The 20,351-nt window shown below is 41.5% G+C and overlaps 1 protein-coding gene across 1 annotated transcript in view; it reads right to left on the bottom strand.

Annotated features, from left to right (window-relative positions):
- Positions 1–9,434, bottom strand: part of NYX (nyctalopin) — a 58,311-nt gene extending 48,877 nt beyond the window's left edge. The window contains exons 1-2 of the mRNA XM_056560715.1: positions 9,405–9,434; positions 8,325–8,401 (exon numbers count right to left, since the gene is read on the bottom strand). Coding sequence (XP_056416690.1) covers positions 8,325–8,358 — 34 coding nt within the window. The 5' untranslated portion in view covers positions 8,359–8,401; positions 9,405–9,434. The remainder of the gene's footprint in view (positions 1–8,324; positions 8,402–9,404) is intronic.
- Between the last annotated feature and the right edge of the window lie 10,917 nt (positions 9,435–20,351).

The raw sequence follows: 20,351 nt of genomic DNA, 5'->3' as shown, positions 1-20,351 counted from the left end.
CGAGAGATTCCTGCCAACCTGCAAGAACTTATCCATTTGGCCACCCGCATTGACATGCGAGACATCAGGAGCTCCGCCAGGAAAAAGACTTAGATCTCTGGGCACCTCTCCCACAGCATCCTTTGCAGTCTACGCCTGGGCCTCCCGCCGAGGAGGCCATGCAAGTGGATCGGTCTCGCCTGACCCAGGAAGAGAGGAATCGCCGTAGGGAAGAAAATCTTTGTCTGTACTGTGCCAGTACCGAGCATTTCTTGGTGGATTGCCCTATTCGTCCTCCACGTCTGGGAAACGCACGCACCCAGCTCACGTGGGTGTGGCGTCTCTTGGTTCAAAGTCTGCTTCTCCACGTCTCACGGTGCCCGTGCGGATTTCTCCTTCAGCCAACTCCTCCCTCTCAGCCGTGGCCTGCTTGGACTCTGGTGCCTCTGGGAATTTCATTTTGGAGTCTTTGGTGAATAAATTCTGCATCCCGGTGACCCGTCTCGTCAAGCCGCTCTACATTTCCGCGGTCAACGGAGTCAGATTGGATTGCACCGTGCGTTACCGCACAGAACCCCTCTTGATGTGTATTGGACCCCATCACGAAGTGATTGAGTTCTTCGTCCTTCCCAACTGCACCTCTGAGGTCCTCCTCGGTCTGCCATGGCTCCGGCTTCATTCTCCCACCCTTGACTGGACCACCGGGGAGATCAAGAACTGGGACTCTGCTTGCCATAGGAAGTGCCTCTCCCCCCCCTCCCAGTCCCGTCAGGCAAGCCTCAGTGCCTCCTCATGGCCCCCGTCCTGGTGACACACTGCCCCGTGCCAGGCTTCGCCCTCTGCCCTCCCTCCCCACTCCTGCTGTACTACCTGCCTTTGAGGAAACCCTCCATTCACTTCCGGTGTCCTCATCCCAGGTAAAGCAGTTGTCGGACAAAAAAAGGGGGAGACCTAAGGGGGGGGGTACTGTTACGCCGAGCGCTCCGGGTCCCTGCTCCTCCCCGGAGCGCTCACGGCGTCTCTCTCCCTGCAGCGCCCCGGTCGGTCCCGCTGACCGGGAGCGCTGCACTGACATGGCCGTCGGGGATGCGATTCGCACAGCGGGACGCGCCCGCTCGCGAATCGCATCCCAAGTCACTTACCCGTCCCGGTCCCCTGCTGTCATGTGCTGGCGCGCGCGGCTCCGCTCTCTAGGGCGCGCGCACGCCAGCTCTCTGAGACTTAAAGGGCCAGTGCACCAATGATTGGTGCCTGGCCCAATTAGCTTAATTGGCTTCCACCTGCTCCCTGGCTATATCACATCACTTCCCCTGCACTCCCTTGCCGGATCTTGTTGCCTTGTGCCAGTGAAAGCATTTAGTGTTGTCCAAAGCCTGTGTTACCTGAACTCCTGCTATCCATCTTGACTACGAACCTTGCCGCCTGCCCCGACCTTCTGCTACGTCTGACCTTGCCTCTGCCTAGTCCTTCTGTCCCACGCCTTCTCAGCAGTCAGCGAGGTTGAGCCGTTGCTAGTGGATACGACCTGGTTGCTACTGCCGCAGCAAGACCATCCCGCTTTGCGGCTGGCTCTGGTGAACACCAGTAGCCTCTTAGAACCGGTCCACCAGCACGGTCCACGCCAATCCCTCGCTGACACAGAGGATCCACTACCTGTAAGCCGAATCGTGACACCCGTGTCATGCGCGGCTGATCCCAGCTGCTGATCGCAGCCAGGGACCCGCCGGCAATGGCCGATGCCCGCGATCTCGCGGGCGTCCGCCATTAACCCCTCAGGTGCCGGGATCAATACAGATCCCGGCATCTGCGGCAGTGCGCGATTTGAATGAATGATCGGATCGCCCGCAGCGCTGCTGCGGGGATCTGATCATTCATAACGCCGCACGGAGGTCCCCTCTCCTTCCTCCGTCCGGCTCCCGGCATCTCCTGCTCTGGTCTGTGATCGAGCAGACCAGAGCAGAAGATCACCGAAAACACTGATCTGTTCTATGTCCTATACATAGAACAGATCAGTATTAGCAATCATGGTATTGCTATGAATAATCCCCTATGGGGACTATTCAAGTGTAAAAAAAATGTAAAAAAATGTAAAAGTAAAAGTAAAAAAAAAATGAAAAATCCCCTCCCCCAATAAAAAAAATTTTACCCCCAAAAAGCGTAAAAATTTTTTTTAGAGACATATTTGGTATCGCCGCGTGCGTAAATGTCCGAACTATTAAAATAAAATGTTAATGATCCCGTATGGTGAACGGCGTGAACGAAAAAAGTCCAAAATTCCTACTTTTTTAATACATTTTATTAAAAAAAAATTATAAAAAATGTATTAAATGTTTTTTATATGCAAATGTGGTATAAAAAAAAAGTACAGATCATGGTGCAAAAAATGAGCCCCCATACCGCCGCTTATACGGAAAAATAAAAAAGTTAGAGGTCATCAAAATAAAGGGATTATAAACGTACTAATTTGGTTAAAAAGTTCGTGATTTTTTTTAAGCGCAACAATAATATAAAAGTACGTAATAATGGGTATCATTTCAATCGTATTGACCCTCAGAATAAAGAACACACGTCATTTTTACCATAAATTGTACGGCGTGAAAACGAAACCTTCCAAAATTAGCAAAATTGCGTTTTTTCATTTTAATTTCCCCACAAAAATAGTGTTTTTTGGTTGCGCCATACATTTTATGATATAATGAGTGATGTCATTACAAAGGACAACTGGTCGCGCAAAAAACAAGCCCTCATACTAGTCTGTGGATGAAAATATAAAAGAGTTATGATTTTTAGAAGGCGAGGAGGAAAAAATCCTTAGGCCAAAATGGACTGAGTCCTTGAGGGGTTAAGGAGTCTTTAGCTCCCCTCTTGACTGAGATATTCAATGAGTGTCTCTCCTCGGGCACTCTGCCGAAGTCAATGAGGAGGTCAGCCCTGATTCTTCTCTCAAAGGGTAAAGATCCCAGCCGTATTGAGAATTGGAGGCCCATAGCTCTTCTCAATACGGACAGGAAGCTTCTCGCCAAGATACTGTTTAATCGGCTGGTGAAGTTTGCACCCCGGCTCCTTTCGGGGGCCCAGCATTGCTCGGTTCCAGGCCGCAGCACCTTAAGTGCTGTCCTTAGTGTCAGGGAGGCAGTGGAGTGGAGTAGTGCAGGTCTCTGGAAGGGGTACTTGCTGTCCCTGGATCAGGCCAAAGCATTTGATCGGGTGAACCACGAGTACCTCTGGTCCGTCCTCCTGAGATATGGCTTACCGAGTACTTTTGTTAATTGGCTTAAGATCTTGTATGCAGGGGCAGGATCTTAAGCCCACTGGTGAACAGTTGGTCTGGCCGCTCTTTTGTGGTGGGGTCCGGAGTCCGTCAGGGTTGTCCCTTGAGCCCGCTTTTATACGTGTTCGATCCCCTCATCCGGAGGGTAGATTGTGGGCCGTTGGCGGCAGTCGGGATGAGTCTGGCGGAGCTGGATGTCACCCAGAGAGTGGTGGCGTACGCTGATGATGTCACCATTTTCGTGTCCTCGAGAGAGGAGGTCGATGTGGTGATGTTGGAAGTGGACCGCTACTCGGAAGCATCCGGGTCTAAGATCAACCAGGATAAGTGTGAAAGTCTTTGGCTGGGAGGGGGAGATCCCACGTTTGATCTCCCGGACACCTTCCCAGGGCCCATAGACTCAGCAAAACTTCTGGGCATCACATTCGGCCAGGATGATTATCCCACCAAAAACTGGGATGGTAAGCTCCAGGATGCCACTCAGAAGGTGGACCAGTGGAAGGGTTGGTCTATGACCCTCAGGGAAAGGGTACACCTGATCAAATCGTACCTGCTCCCCTTGTTTATCTATCTGGGCAGCGTATGCATCTTGCTTACTATACTAGGATCTACAGCCTGTTTTCCAACTGTTTTGGGGGAACAGGATGAACCTAGTCAAGAGGGAGGTTACGTACCGCATGAGGAGACTAGGGGGTTTATCTATGGTAAACCCCGTGGTGTTCTTAACGAACACCTTCTTGAAAGCTAACATCTCAAACCTCTGGTCAGAGAGGGCTTCTCCGTGGGTACTCTCCTGCAGGGAATGGTTTCAGCCTTTCTTCCAGGAATGGGAGACAGGAGGGCATGTGAAGGACCTCCGTACGCCCCATGGATATCTTCCGGCTTACACTACCCCGACTCTGAAGGCGATACGTCGGTGGGGTCTGGGAGTGTGGGAGATCAGGACCCAGTCAAGGCAGTTCCTTGACAAATGGGTCCTGTTGACCCACTTCCAGAAGCCTCTGGCGCTCAGGGACTGCCCAGGTCGGGATCTGAGGGTGGGGTTGTATCTTTTAAACATGAAAAGGATCCCCCAGAAGTTTTGGGACTTTACCTGGCACTGCTTTCAGGGGAAGCTATATGTGAGGGACAATTTGAAGTGTAGGAGATCTGATGACCGGGGATGTCCCCGAGAAGAGTGCGGGGACATGCTGGAAAGCATGGATCATTTCCTGCTTCATTGTCCCTTTAATATAGGGGTCTACAACCGGGTGGGCGCTTCCATCGGCTGGAGTCAACTTGCCGGCCTTACCTATCCGGAATGGGCTTATGGGGCATTCAGGACCCTGGGTGGCCGTGATCGGGGCACTTTATTCTTAGTCAGTTTAGTGGTTAGATACTACACGTGGAATGCACGGTGTTTAGTGTCTACACAGCGGAAAGTCCTCTCCGAAGTGGTGGTCTGTAGGAACATCACTGGTGACCTCGGGAAGATCAGATCTTTGGAGTATGGCAGTCTTGGCACCAGTAGGGCTTCTCTCCTATGGAGAGGGTTTTGTTTTGATGTGCCCTAGGTACTAGACCTTTTGGGTAGAGTACCCTGGTTTTGGTTAGGGACAGTGATGTAGGGACAGGGTTAGGGTGATAGTAGGGTCAGTTTATTTTTAGGGATAATGGTAGGGAGAGAGGCAGGGTGGAGTTGGGGAAAGAATGTAAATTTTGTATGTATCAGGATTGCCATCCTTCTTCCTGGTGGTGGGCTAATGAATGTGCACCATAGCTTTTTGTTTTGTTTTCAGTTGCTAAGATTATGAAGGGCTTACAGGCACCAAACTTGGGCCTAAAGTGGTTTGTATTTTTTGTTTTTGTATATTATAAAGCTGGTTATGGTAAAGTTGGTTGGGAGGAGTTCTAGGTTTGGAGGGTGTTTTTGTGGGTGGTGGTGGTTGTTTGTTTTGGTGGACCTGGCATAGGTCAGTTATGGACTGGACATTGAGGACTATGAACTCTAAGGACTCTGACCCATGTACAGGAGGGCGGGTGGTGTGGGTGAAGGGACAGTTTAGAGTAGGTTGTTTTATTATATTTGTAGGTGTGTTTTCTGTATATTTATAGGTGTATATAGGTGTATATAGTATATATAGTAAATATTATAATTTTGTTTATTTTATATCTTGGTTTGTGTATTATATAGTGTTTATAGTAGTGATAGATGGCAGTCGAACCAGTTTTTTTTATTTATTTTTTATTATATTGTTTTTATTATGTTGTAAAGGAATGGTCATGTGTATGCATGTTTGTAGTGTGTGGATTAAAAAAAAAAAAGGGAGAAAAAAAAAGAAAAAAAAAAAGGAAAAATTGTGTGCCATGGAAGAGTTTGTTGTGTTTTTGTAATGTGTGATTCTCCCAAGTTTGGGTGTTTTTTTTTAGTTAAAGCTAAATATGCTATTTTATTTTTGGTTTTTGCACATTAGGTATGCATGCATGTGAGTGTGTTTGGTTATGTTTGGTGTAGTACTAGTATTTTTAGGAAAAGCTGGGCTGGCCGTTTAGGCAGGATTTTTGTTCTTGAAAAGTATGGGTTTGTTATTTCATTTTGTTGTTTTCCATTATGGCAAAGTTGTGCTGGTTCTTTGTTTGTTATGATTTATATTTTTCCAATAAAAGATTTACAGAATATAACTCAGGATCAGTACAGGATGAGGAATGTAATGTATGTACACAGTGACCTCACCAGCAGAATAGTGATTACAGCTCTGGAGTATAATACAGGATATAACTCAGGATCAGTACAGGATGAGGAATGTAATGTATGTAAACAGTGACCTTACCAGCAGAATAGTGAGTGCAGTTCTGGAGTATAATACATGATATGACTCAGAATCAGTACATGTTAAGTAATGTATGTACACAGTGAACTCACTAGCCTCCTGATGTTGCAAAACTACAACTCCCAGCATGTCTAAAGAGCCTTTGACAGGCTTTGGCTATCCAGGCATGCTGGGAGTTGCAGTTTTGCAACACTTGGAGGGACCCTGGTTTGGAAACACTGATATACACTGTGACTCCACCAGCAAAATAGTGAGTGCAGCTCTGGAGCTCACATGTATATACTGTATATTAGTGTCTTCCAACCTGGGTGCCTCTAGCATGCTGGGAGTTGTATTTTTGCAACAGCTGATGACACCCTGGTTAGGAAACACTTCTGTATACAGTGACTTAACACCAACAGAATGCAGGAAGAACTTCCCACACTACTCTCCTGGCTGCTCTGGGAACTTTAACTCCGCCCTTAAGTCACATGATCGTGACATCACCACAGGTCCTCAAAGCAATCATCCCCTCCAGCATTCAGAAGGTACAAAGCAGGTCCTGATCAGGCAGTCACTGCCATTATGTTCTGTGTGGAGATCCCTGATTTTTAGTGACTGCCGACCAGGACCTGCATGATGCAGAGGGACAGGGTGGCCCCTTTTCTTTCCTGGTCATGCGGAGCCTAGAGCAGGAGCTCCAAAAGCTCCAATGATAATCCGGCCCTGACTGAGTGGCAGAAATCTTGCTGATTGAGGATCAAATACTTATTTCAATAAGTAAAATGCAAATCAAGTCATCACTTATATGAATTGTGTTTTTCTGGATATTTTGTTGTTATTCTGTCTCTCACTGTTCAAATAAATCTACAATTAAAACTATAGACTGATCATTTATTTGTCAGTGAATAAATGTACAAATCAGTAGGGGGGTCAAATATTTTTTCCTATCACTTTATATGAACATTCATTAGTGTTAACATAAAAACAGATTAGAAATTGCAACACTCAAATCAGGCAATGGCAGCTTGCTTCTTCTATTAAGCTTTTGCATCAGGTTTCTCAACTCTTTGCAGGCCTGTGCTTTATGTGATACTATGTCTCTCTCTTCACGACATTGTCAAAAATGGATGACATAAAAGTGTATGTGGACACCCATGATAGTGTCCTGTGAGATGCAGCCTGACATCTTCTCTCCTGTTTCTCCTTAAGGATGTAGGGCGTACCTGTACCTTAATAAAAGTTTGAATCATCCCCCTTTTCCCGTTTAAAATAATTTGTAAACAAAAATAAACAAAAACATATTTGCTATCGCCGCGTACATAAATCTCCGAACTATAAAAATATTATGTTAATTAAACCGCACTGTCAATGGTGTTTATGTAAAAAAAATACCAAAGTCCAAAATTGCATATTTTTGGTCATTTTATTTACCCTTAAAAAAAAGTATAAAAAGCGATCAAAAAGTCCTATCAAAACAAAAATGGTACCAAATACGTACATGGAAAAATTAAAAAGTGATAGGGATCAGAAGAGGACATTTTTAAATGTACTAATTTCGGTGCAAAAAGTTATAATTTTTCAATAGAAGTAAAACAAAATAAAGCCTATATAGGTTGGGTATCAATTTAATTGTATTGACCTACAGAATAAAGATAAGGTGTCATTTTTAACTAAAAGTGCACTGCGTAGAATTGGAAGCTCCCAAAAGTTACAAAATGGCGTTTTTTTTCTTCTTCTTTGACCAACAAATATTTTTTTGGGGTGTTTTGCCTTAGATTTTGTGGTGAAATGATTGATGTAATTACAAAGTACAATTGGTGGTGCAAACACAAGCCCCATATGGGTCTGTAGGTGGAAAATTGAAAGCGTTTTGATTTTTAGAAGGGGAGGAGGTAAAAACAAAAGTGCAGAAATGAAAAAAACTTCTGGTCCTTAAGGGGGTATATAAGAGTTGTTAGGGAAAAAAAGAGAAAGTCATAAGATGTATTTTATATGATACTTTATAGTGTGATTTAGGAGGACAGAAGATCTACCATATTTCACCGATTTTCATCACGGGAAATGTAAGCTGCATTAGGAAACCATATTTTGGTAAATAGGAATCAAGATGAAAAACAACCCATGCATGCCACATCAACTATAATAGGTATGCACAAGTTATTATAGAATATTATAAAAGCACTTCATAAGCAAAGAACAAAGAATTCTAAACTTTTTGTTTAAAAAGTTCCAGATTGTTAGTTTATAAATTTTTTCTAAATAATTATTTAAAAAAGACTTACCATTCAAAACGCTGGCAATCATTACTTCTTCCATTAGACCAGGGCATTTCAGAAATTATTAGAAAGATGATACTTGTCTGTAATACAGGAGATAGAGACAAACAGTATGATTTCACTGACTGGGTCTTCTATATTGGATAGAGGTGATTCATAATTGAATCCATATTAAAATGTCTGCAAAACCTGAAATAAGAACTGAAAGTAGATGCCCTTAGGTATCCAAAATATGTAACCGTGATTATTCTGCATCATGTCGCAGCTCCAAACATTTGTAGTTTCATGTTAAAACTGTAAAGTAATATCAATATAAAAGACTGTTGGAGTAGGGTATTAAAATTTGTATAAAATATTGTATTATTCGTTTTTTCTTTTTGTAATACGTGGTGGTAATAAAAAAAAAAATATATATATATATATATATATATATATATATATAAGACTGTGTTTCATTTATATGCAAATGTACGTGGTCCATTGTGTACGATTGCAACAGTGGCCTCCCTTTAGCCCACACAATTATAATGTTTACATAGATCTCCATTAAGTCCAGTAGGTACACTCGGCACCAGACAAACCTAGGCATATAACACTAGCCCTGTATGTATGTATTTATACTGAATACTCTGTATCATCTGTTTATCTTGTAATAGTGGTGTATGCAAACATGCCTTATAACACCTAAAGGAAAACATAAAATATCACTAAAGCAAAATGTTATAGACTTGCTAGTGCAAATCCCTTCTTAACAACTGCTTTCCAGTCCCACAAAAAACACAATATTCTGATGAGTTTTGGGAAAAAAGAAAACCTTAAATATTGCTTTTTGTTTTTATTTCATATGTCATAATATAAAGTGGCATATAATTATTTTGAAAGGTTCACTCATACCTAACTTTACGTAACAAACATAGACAATAATGTACCATAAACTGAAAAGAATTGTCTTCTTATGTCCTAATTAGGATATTATGATTTTATATTTAAAAAAAAAATAATATATATATATATATATATATATATATATATATATCAATTAATAAAACATGTTGTTGCGCATGTTTTAATAGAAAATCATCTTACCTAGTTTAGTGGTTAGGATTTCCTGTTATTCCATGCCTCCGAATGATCCTTCTCTCCCTCGCACCTCCCTCCATTTGGTTTGTTCCTGTCTAAAAGTGATCATTTAATGGCCATGAAATCCTCAGTATCACATGAGGATTATGTGAGCGATGTAAGAATGTGATTGCTTGAAAAGGAAGACACGGATTGTTAATATATCAATCTGGTGTCTGCCTAAAATACAGCCTTTTTTGGCTTTGATCCATGCAGTCAATAAAGTATTGCCACAAATCCGGAGGAATTATGATATAACAAAAACAAAGTGCTTAACCCCTTCAGACCCAGCCTATTATAGGCCTTAAAGTTGTACTCCACTGGAAAACATTTTTTTTAAATCAACTGGTGTCAGAAAGTTAAACAGATTTGTAAATTACTTCTATTTAAAAATCGTAACCCTTCCAGGACTTATCAGCTGCTGTATGCTCCAGAGGAAGTTTTTTTATTTTTGAATTTCCTTTCTGTTTGACCACAGTGCTCTCTGCTGACACCTCTGTCCATTTTAGGAACTGTCCAGAGCAGGAGCAAATCTTCATAGCAAACCTATCCTGCTCCAGACAGTTCCTAAAAGGGACAGAGTTTCCAGAGAGATGCAGGAGCACCGACACATACACTTCTATAAGTATACAAAGGCAGTCCTAAAATGGACAGTGGTGTCAGCAGAGAGCACTGTGGTCAGGCAGAAAAAAAATTTAAAAAGAAAAGAACTTCTGGTGGAACATACAGCAGCTGATAAGTCCTGTTAAGATTTTTAAATAGAAGTAATGTACAAATCTGTTTAACTTTCTGAGACACATTGATTAAAAAAAACATTTCCAGTAGAATACCCCTTTCCACAGAACTTCTCATCTGGATAAAATTATTTGTTTATTTAAACATTGTAAGCTAAATAATTAGTATAATAAAAGTAATTAAAATATACCTGTTACCCTATCTCCGAAGCTTGCACTATTATTGATAGGGGTGAAAGAGGCACTGTCATTATGAAAAACTTTTTATATTTTCTAGTACTACTGATAAAGATGACTTTTTAAATATACATTTATTTAAAAAAAAAATTACAAGTACAGTCTTTGCAAAACTCTGTTTTAGAGCTGTGTATTCTCCAGCTGTGTGCCCCCAGCTCTTGCAAAACTACAGACTAAGGATGTGTGGACATGCTGGGAGTTTTAGTTTTGCAACAGCTAAAGACAACACTGCTCTAACACAGTGCTTTACAAACACTGAGACTCCAGCTGTTGCAATGCTAAACTACAACTCCCAGCATGCTTGAACAGCCAAAGCTTTCCGACTCCTGAATGACAAATAACCTGATCAGACATTCAGGAGTCTGTGAAAGCTGAATGACACACATAGTGACAGCTATGTTGATTAGCATCCAGCTTTACTTGGAACAGATAGAAAGTGTATGAATATAAACTACTGTGGAGGGATTTGCAGACTGCCAGGCTGCTCCCAGACTCAGAGCAGATGAGTCATCACAGTGAGGGACATGCCCCCTCCATAAGGCAAGAACACAAAGTAAGTGAGCAACATATAAATGCTATTTATTAGAGATATATAGGTCCTAGACACATAAATTATACTGTATGGACAAGATCAGGATTAGGTACTGAGTAACATATCACTTTTTTTTCACTATGACAGGTTTTTTAGCTAAATTGATGATAAGCCAATATGATAAATTTACAGTAGTTCCTCATATAGAAGTACTTGCCTCTCTCCAGTTAGCATACTCTTCTAAAAATAAAAAATAAAGTCTACCTGTATGTTTAGTATGGCCTGGCATCCCTGAACCATATTTGCAACAGAATAGCAACTCAGGGAAATTGAGACTCCTTTTTCTTATACCTGTAATCTCTGGTTCAATTTGTTCTTATTTTTTTTTTCATATATCATCTCATTGATTTATGTCCTCAGTACATTAAATCATTTCACTGACAGGATTTATTGCTTATTTCATTTGTCACTGTATATTTTTGTACCAGCTGTGGCTATAGCTCAAGCTTTATACACCCACTGGCTGTACGAATTATTGCTTTTGTACTACTATATGGTCTATTGTTTTCTTTGTTCTATAGTTATTTGTTACAAATCAATAAAAAAAAGGTTAAAAAAAGAAAAGTTATTAAAATACTTAATACAGTGTGTGCACTTGTCACAGCGTGCGCTCCGGTCCCCTTCCCCAGACCGCAGCGCCCGCTTCCTCGGCCTACTGCCTCGGGATCCCGGCGTCCCCCGGTCAGTCACACTGACCGGGAGCCCGGGTTCCCTTGTGTCGGGGACGCGGCTGCCGTGACGGCTGGTCCTTGTTCACGCGCCGCGTCCCTATTCCACTTACCTGGCTCCCCGCTCCCTGCGCCGTCCACCTCTGCCTCCTGGCGCGCGCTGCCTTCAGTAAATTTAAAGGGCCAGCGCACCAGTAATTGGTGCGCTGGTTCCTCACTTCCCCTGCCCTTCCCAATAAAAGGCACCTGCCCCTTCCTGCCCTTGCCGGATCTTTGTGCCCTAGTGCCTCTGAGAAAGTGTTCCATATTGTGTGTATTGCCTTGCCTGTTGCCGAACCCGTTGCTACCGCCTACTCGCCTTTGAACCCTTGCCGCCTGCCCTGACCTCTGCTACGTCCAACTACGCTCCTGCCTGCTCCCTGTGTACCATGCCATATCAGCCGCCAGAGAGGTCGAGTTGCTACTGGATGATACGACCTGGTGGTTACCGTCGCAGCAAGTCCATCCCGCCTTGCGGCGGGCTCTGGTGAAAACCAGTAACCACTTAGAACCGGTCCTCTGGTACAACCCGCGCCATCGCCTCTCTGATCCAGAGGATCCACTACCAGTCCTGCCGGTACGTGACAGCACTTTTATTAACTTTCCTTTATCGTGCCTGTGATGCCAAGATAAGTATTAAGTGCTTTACTTGCTTTACATGTGTGGGGTGGATCATCCTCTTTTTTGTAATTTCTTGATCCCCCTAGGTTAAGCATTCATCTGGATAACTGTTTTCTCAAGCCTTTCCCAGGATCCTGTTCGGCTTAAGACAATAGCTGATCATAGGGGCGGCGATGCGTACAGCTGGACCATACACATTATCAGAGGCTGGCTTGTCAGGGAAGACAAGAAGAAGAAGCCAAGCCTTGTGTGATCAGCTGTTGTCTAGAGGCGAACAGGATACTAGGAAAGGCTGGAGATGACAGTCATCCAGAGTCATTAATAGAGTCATAATCTACCGTGTCATTATTTAACAAGAATGAAGCCAAAACTGAGAAGTCATGTGTGGAAAAACTAAGTACACCCCATGAATCAATAGCTTGTAGAACCACCTATAGCAGCAATAAGTAATCATTTTCTGCATCTTTCTGGAGGAATGTTGGCCCACTGCTCTTTGCAGTGTTTCAGCTTTGTGGGTATTGATTTCTGCACAGTCCCTTGAAGTCCCACCATAACTTTCCAAGTGGGTTGAGGTCTGGACTTTGACTAAGCCATTGCAACCCTCTGATTTTTTTCTTTTTCAACCATTCTGTTGAAATTTGTTGGCATTTAGAATCATAGGGGAAGATTTATCAAAACCTGTCCAGAGGAAAAGTTGCTGAGTTGCCCATAGCGACCAATCAGATCGCTTCTTTAATTTTTAGCAGCCTTTTCGGTCCAGCCTGCTGCATCACCCAGTGGCACGTTGCTCCCTGTTTCAGCCAGCCAAGGCTCCACCACCTCAGCCGAAGGGAGCTGTTTGTCATACACCTCTTCTGTCGGTCCAGATGCTCCTGCTCCTCCTACTTCTCATCAGTCACTCCAGGAGCCATCCATCAGCGAAGTGATGTCCAAGAGACAGCAGTATGCACCCACTCATCCAACGGCGCAGAAGCTGAATGTGCTCCTGTCCAAGTTGCTGGTGCTGCAGTCCCTCCCTTTTCAAGTGGACACAGTGGTCATGAGCATGGGGGTGCACTGAGAGGCAGTGGCTGGGACAGGCGGTAGCTGTCCTCTCGTCGGATCGCCAGCTTGATTTTAAGATACAAGTATGAGCTTTTTCACTGCAGCAACTTATACACTGCAGCAATTATACACTATTGGAGCTGGAATTACTGCAGCTGCTGGCACCAGACTTGCCCTCCAATTGGTCCTCAAAAAAGGATTTAAAGTTTGCTCTTTCCAATTACCAGGATCTGTCATTGTGCCGCTGTGCAGCAGTGATTCTAATGGCGATGCCTGTAATCTGCATGTCATACTGAATAACAGTATTATTTCACTAACAGCACACTCCCTAATCGTGTTATGACAAGGCAAAGTGTTCTACACCCCTATTGGGGCTCTCTGTAGTCTGGAAATAGCTGTTTTTAACCCCTTAAGGACTCAGCCCATTTGGGCCTTTAAGGACTTTACGTTTTCCGTTGTAATGCCATCACTCACTTTACTATAAAATGTATGGCGCAAACAAACAAATATTACTTATGTGGGGAAATTAAATAGAGAACCACAATCTTGCACATTTTGGAAGGTTTCGTTTTTACGCCGTACAATTTATGGTAAAATGACATGTGTTCTTTATTCTTTTGGGTTAAATACGATTAAAATGATACCCATGATAACATACTTTTCTATTACTGTTACGCTTAAAACAAATTGCAAACTTTTTAACCAAATTAGTACGTTTAAAATCCCCCTATTTTGAAGGCCTATAACTTTTTCATTTTTCCGTATATGCAGCAGTATGAGGGCTCATTTTTTGCGCAGTGATCTGTACTTTTTATTGATACCATATTTGCTTATATAAAACTTTTAATACATTTTTTATCAATTTTTTGGGGGAATAAAATGTAAAAAAAAAAGAAGCAATTTTTGACTTTTTTTTTTTTATGTTAACGCCGTTCACTGTACGTTATCATTAACATTATATTATAATAGTTTGGATATTTCCCCACATGGCGATACCAAATATGTATATATATATATATATATATTTTTTTTTTTTTAATTTTTGGGGGTGAAATAGGGAAAATGGGTCAATTTACGTTTTTATTAGAGGAGGGGGTTTTCAAAATTTTTTTTACTTTTATTTTTTTACTTTTATTTTTACACTTTAATAGTCCCCATAGGGGACTAATTATAGCAATCATTCGATTGCTAATACGGTTCAGTGCTATGCATAGGACATAGCACTGATCAGTGTTATCGGTCATCTTCTGCTCTGGTCTGCTCGATCTCAGACCAGAGCAGAAGACCCGTGGAAGGCAGTGGAGGCAGGTGAGGGGACCTCCATCTGCCGCTCTGGATCGCCACAACAGCGATGTGGGCGACCCGATCATCCATTTTAGTGACCGCAGCGCTGCAGATGCCGAGATCTGTATTGATCACGGCATCTGAGGGGTTAATGGCGGACATCCGCGCACTCGCGGATGTTGGCCATTACCGGCGGGTCCCTGGCTGCTATCAGCAGCCGGGACCTGCCGCGCATGACCCAAGCAACGCTCTGATGCTCGCGGTTATGTATAGGAGGTAAATGTACGTCCTGGTGCGTTAAGTACCAGCTCACCAGGATGTACATTTACATCCTGCTTCATAAAGGGGTTAATAGTGATTCGCCACAAATAAATTCGGATCAAACCAAATTTTTTCGGAAAATTCGGTGAATCGACGAATTAAATTTTTCAAAAATCCGCTCATCTCTAATTATAACCATATAGCTTTCCTATTGTTTACATGTGTATAAAATGTGTGTAACCAAATAAAAGTGAAATCCTTTTTCATAGTACATTGGAGTATGTGCTGTGTCATGTTACTTCCCTGAGCGCTCATAACTAATATACATTGATCAGGCCTCCCTGGGACATGGGGATTTTCTTAAATACGGATTTTAGGTATTGGATAAATTACCTCACATCTGACTCTAGCATACTTTGGTATTATCCAGAAAAGTATTTTAAATGTTTACAACTGCTATGGATGGCAGGAGTAAATAAAAAAAAACTGTACTCACCTGCTGCCAATCCTCTATCAATGCTGTTCCAACTGTGCCGGTCCTGCTGCCCAGAGATTCATGTTCATTGTTCACACAAATAGGAAGTCATTTATTTTTATCTACTCCTGCCACCCTGGAGTTTTTCAATGTTATGAAATGGGTTATCTAGAAAAAATATTCTATGTGTACAAAAGAGACAGGTTTCTGCCTAGGCCACCCTTTGAATGAATGACCTCCCCATCCTTAAAAAAAAAAGTATAGAATTAGTTGATGCAAAGGTGACAGTAAATTTCTTACCCACTGGTAGTGTATTCCTTAGCCACAAATAATGTGAATCTCAGTAGGAGGGATAAATAGCTATTTAGAAAATGGCTGGATATTATATTTTAAGTTGCTGTGAACTTTGACTGGTTATTATAGGCAACTGTCTTTCTTTTGGACAGATTTGACAAATCTGCTCTACTTTATTCATCTCAAGAAGACATGTCTGTCTAATCACAGAATTCTCATTTAATTAAAAAGAAAAAGAAAAAACAAATCAGAACTTGTGACAAATCTTAAAGGGGTACTCTCTGCTGAAATCTCTGTCAATTTTAGGAACTGTTCAGAACAGCATATGTTTGCTATGGGGATTTCCTTTTACGCTGGACAGTTCCTAAAATGGACAGAGATGTCAGCAGAGAGCACTGTGCTCATGATGTCAGCAGACAGCTCTGTAAAATTAATACGTTTAAAATTGTCATTTCTGACCCCTATAACTTTTTTTTTTCCATGTATGGGGCGGTATGAGGGCTCATTTTTTGCACCGTGATCTGACGTTTTTAACGGTACCATTTTTGCATTGATAGGACTTATTGATCACTTTTTATTCATTTTTTCATGATATAAAAAGTGACCAAAAATGCACTATTTTGGACTTTGGAATTTTTTTGCGCGCACGCCATTGACCGTGCGGTTTAATTAATGATATATTTTTATAATTCGGACATTTCCACACGTGGCGATACCATATATGTTTATTTTTAATTTTATTTACACTGTGTTTTTTTTTTTTATGGGAAAAGGGGGGTGATTCAAACTTTTAATAGGGAAGGGGTTAAATTATATTTATTCACTTTTTTTCACTTTTTTTTTGCAGTGTTATAGATCCCATAGGGACCTATAACACTGCACACACTGATCCTTCACATTGATCACTGGTTTCTCATAAGAAACCAGTGATCGATGATTCTGCCGCTTGACCGCTCATGCCTGGATCTCAGGCACTGAGCAGTCATTCGGCGATCGGACAGCGAGGAGGCAGGTAGGGACCCTCCTGCTGTCCTGTAAGCTGTTGGGGATGCCGCGATTTCGCTGCGGCTATCCTGAACAGCCCACTGAGCTAACCGGCATGGTTTCAGTTTCACTTTAGATGCTGCGTTCAACTTTGTATGCCGCGTCTAAAGCGTTAATAGCGCGCGGCACAGCGATCAATGCCGCGCGCTATTAGCCACGGGTCCCGGCCGTTGTTAGAGGCCGGGCCCGACCCACTATGACGCGGGGCCCCGCGTTATAGATCAGGAGCGGACACATGACGTTCCAGTACGTCATGTGTCCTTAAGGGGTTAAAAAAATAATAATAAAAAGGAAGAGCATTTTTTTAAGAATATGTCTTGAAGAAGCCATGGGCACCGATGTGGATACAATGCTAGATGTGATATATTTAGGTTGATTGCCACAACCATGAGCTGCAGTTAGACAAATGTCGAGTAGACAACCGATTTGGTTTATTGAAGTTTCTGAAAATGCAGCATTGTAATACCTGCAGCTAGGAAAGAGAGCGATAGTAGGAGAAGAACCAACTGCAGTGTAATGAACAAGCCAAACAAACAGCCGTGTTTGATATAGGGTTCATGATGGCGGCTTTATGTTAAATTGCTATTCCTGCCCCTATACGCTTTTCCCCTATGTTATGGAGAAGTGTTTGTGGGCTGGAGTACCCCTTAATAAAGTTAATGGCCCCCATACAGAAACTGGCAAGGTGAAGGGAAAATCCCCCGATCAGGATAGGATATTATTCGAAAGAAGATAAACCCTGTTTATCCCAGATTGGGATAAAAAGTTAAAATATTTCATATTATCTGAGGGAGAAATCGTGCAGCGGAGAATAAGGGCAAAGGGGACTCTATAAGACTTATATAAAAGAATACAAGATGCAGAGAACTCCAAGGTTTATGTCAGATAAGAAAAATGGCCATTTGCAGTGGTGTTGAAATGCGAAGGCAAGGTGGGGTTAGGAGGAAGAGGGTTTGTGAAGAGGAAGATGGGTAAATAGTCTCTTTGATGAATAGTTTAACTCTGTCGTTAATTGGTAAAGGAGACCTATGGGCCCTACTACATTGGGGCCTTTATGATATTACATGTAGTCCATCACTTTTCCTGCAATAAGCGCAAGCAATAGAACCTCTGGGAAAAGGGTTTAGATGGGAGATTTATCAAAATCTGTGCATAAGAAATGTGGTGCAGATGCCCATAGAACCAATCAGATTGCATTAAAGAGGTAATTTGGTTGTTATGGGCAACTGCACCCATTTCTCTCTGCACAGGTTTTAATTCACAGACCCCTTCCCTCTAGGTCTTTTACAATGACAGAATTTGCTCTGCTAACTGCTCTTGTTAAGATCCGGTCAATTATTTAAAAAGTTTAAATCATAAATTGGTGGGCACAGCTTGCATAAAAAATAGGCCGCAATTGCGCAATGGTACATATGCTGTACGGGTGTATTTTGTACATAAACCTAGTATATTTAATAGTGGTACTTTTAGTCACTATACCCCCTTACTAAAACATTTTAGAAAAATTCAGGCAGAACTGTACAACAGGCTGATTCAACCTTCCACACATGGCAGTGTAAACTATTTCTGCAGAACATTGCAGCTAGAAAAATTTAATGATATATATATATATATATATATATATATATATATATATATAAAGCACCAGTCTAAGAATATTATTTGTCTATTCTAACCTTTACTGTAATACTATGTTACAGTATTCTATTCATCTTCACAGGCTGCTTTACATGTTAATATCGGCTGGCCGGGGCTCTCATTTCCCTGCCCCGCTCACAAAAATAGTTTACTGCTTTTTAATTTAAAAAAAATATATTTTTTTAAACATTTAAATGTTGTTGCCTACAAATTCAGGCATGGCCACGGTAGCAGTTTTACATCTTTTATTTCTTTATTTTTGTGATACATAAGAAAATGATTGAAATCCTTTTCTTTACAGCGCAGAGCTGAAATAATCATTATCAATATACAGTAGCTACAATGGTCAAAGGTTAAATATGTGGTAAACCACAGTCAATTGACCTACTTATAATGCAAATTAATTGTGGTTAACCACATATTTAATCTGTGACCTTTGCAGCTACTGTGGTCTAGTTAAAGGGGTACTCAAGTGGAAAACTTTTTTTTTAAATGAACTGGTGCCAGAAAGTTAAACAGATTTGTAAATTACTTCTATTAAAAAATCTTAATCCTTTTACTACTTTTTAGTAGCAGTATGCTACAGAGGAAATTCTTTACTTTTTGAATTTCTTTTTTGTGTTGTCCACAGTGCTCTCTGCTGACACTTCTGTCCGTGTCAGGAACTGTCCAGAGTAGCATAGGTTTGCTATGGGGATTTTCTTCTGCTCTGGATAGTTCCTGATACGACATCAAGTGTCAGCAGAGAGCACTGTGGACAACACAAAAAGGAAATTAAAAAAATTTAAAATTTTCCTCTGTAGTTTACAGCTGCTGAAAATTACTGGAAGGATTAAGATTTTTTTAATAGAAGTAATTTACAAATTTGTGTAATTTTCTGGCACCAGTTCATTTAAAAAAAAAAAGTTTTCCACTGGAGTACCCCTTTAATGGTTTTCTCTGCTCTGGCAAAATAGAATAAAATGTAAACTCCATTCTTGGGTGTTAAAAAAATTATAAAGCCACAAAAAAAGAAAAAAAAAAGAAAAGTAAAATCAAACATTACAAATAGAAGAAATACAAAAATAAATAAAAAAGAATTTAGTTTTATATTCTATAAAATAATTCCCTACAAATTCAGACATCCCTACTGCATCTTCTTTTGTTTTTGTGGTACCCAATGAAAAAACGCCTGCAGAGAAATTGCCAAAGGGGTAAAAATGCAATTTCCACGCAAAGGTAAAAACGCCAGAAAAACTGCCAAAATGCAGGAAAAAGCTGTGGCAGTTTTTCTTGCAGTTTTTCCTTGTGTTTTTGCTGGTGGGAAAAAAAAAAACCTCAGTGGAATCCTAGCCTATACTGGCCTCTGCACTGGCAGGGGTGAGAGAATTTTTGCTGTTAGTCCCGATCAATAGTTGTTCTATTCAATGTCAACCTGTAGAAAAGAAAACTGTTAGTGAATAGAACAACTTATGACCGCTGCTGATAGAGTTGCTGTGAATTAGGGGCAGCTGTCTGCAGTTTCAGCTCATGGGGTGGACAGATGCACAGAGAGGCCAGCTGTATCCCTTATTCCATACATATATACTTCCCATAATGTATTATCATTGTGTTATATAACTTTTATCTATATTACACAGGGGTGCAGGTCAGGCAGGGGCATAGAGAGGCCAGCAACATCTCTTCTTCCAAACAAAATTGTTGCAACATTTTTAACTAGGTCAGAGCTTCATATATTCCACACTGAAGAGGGATTGGCTGATAAAGTCACATGCTCTATTCTGACCATTCTAAAAATACTTTCCCCTAACTGTCAATCTTAATAAGCAATTAGAATATTTGTGTAATTAAACAGAGAATATTGCAAATTAATATGAAGATTGACAGTTAGGGGAAAGTATCTGTCAATTGGCCAGATATATAAACCTCTGCTAGTGTTCAAAATGGCAGAACGCTTTGCTATAGAAGAAGGAATGCTTCTGACCTCTTGATGCTTTTTTTTTT

The sequence above is a fragment of the Hyla sarda genome, chromosome 2, assembly GCF_029499605.1.
Source record: "Hyla sarda isolate aHylSar1 chromosome 2, aHylSar1.hap1, whole genome shotgun sequence".
Taxonomy (NCBI): Eukaryota; Metazoa; Chordata; class Amphibia; order Anura; family Hylidae; genus Hyla; species Hyla sarda.
The sequence above is the reverse complement of the archived record's forward strand: the minus strand, read 5'-3'. Positions and strand labels throughout refer to the sequence as shown.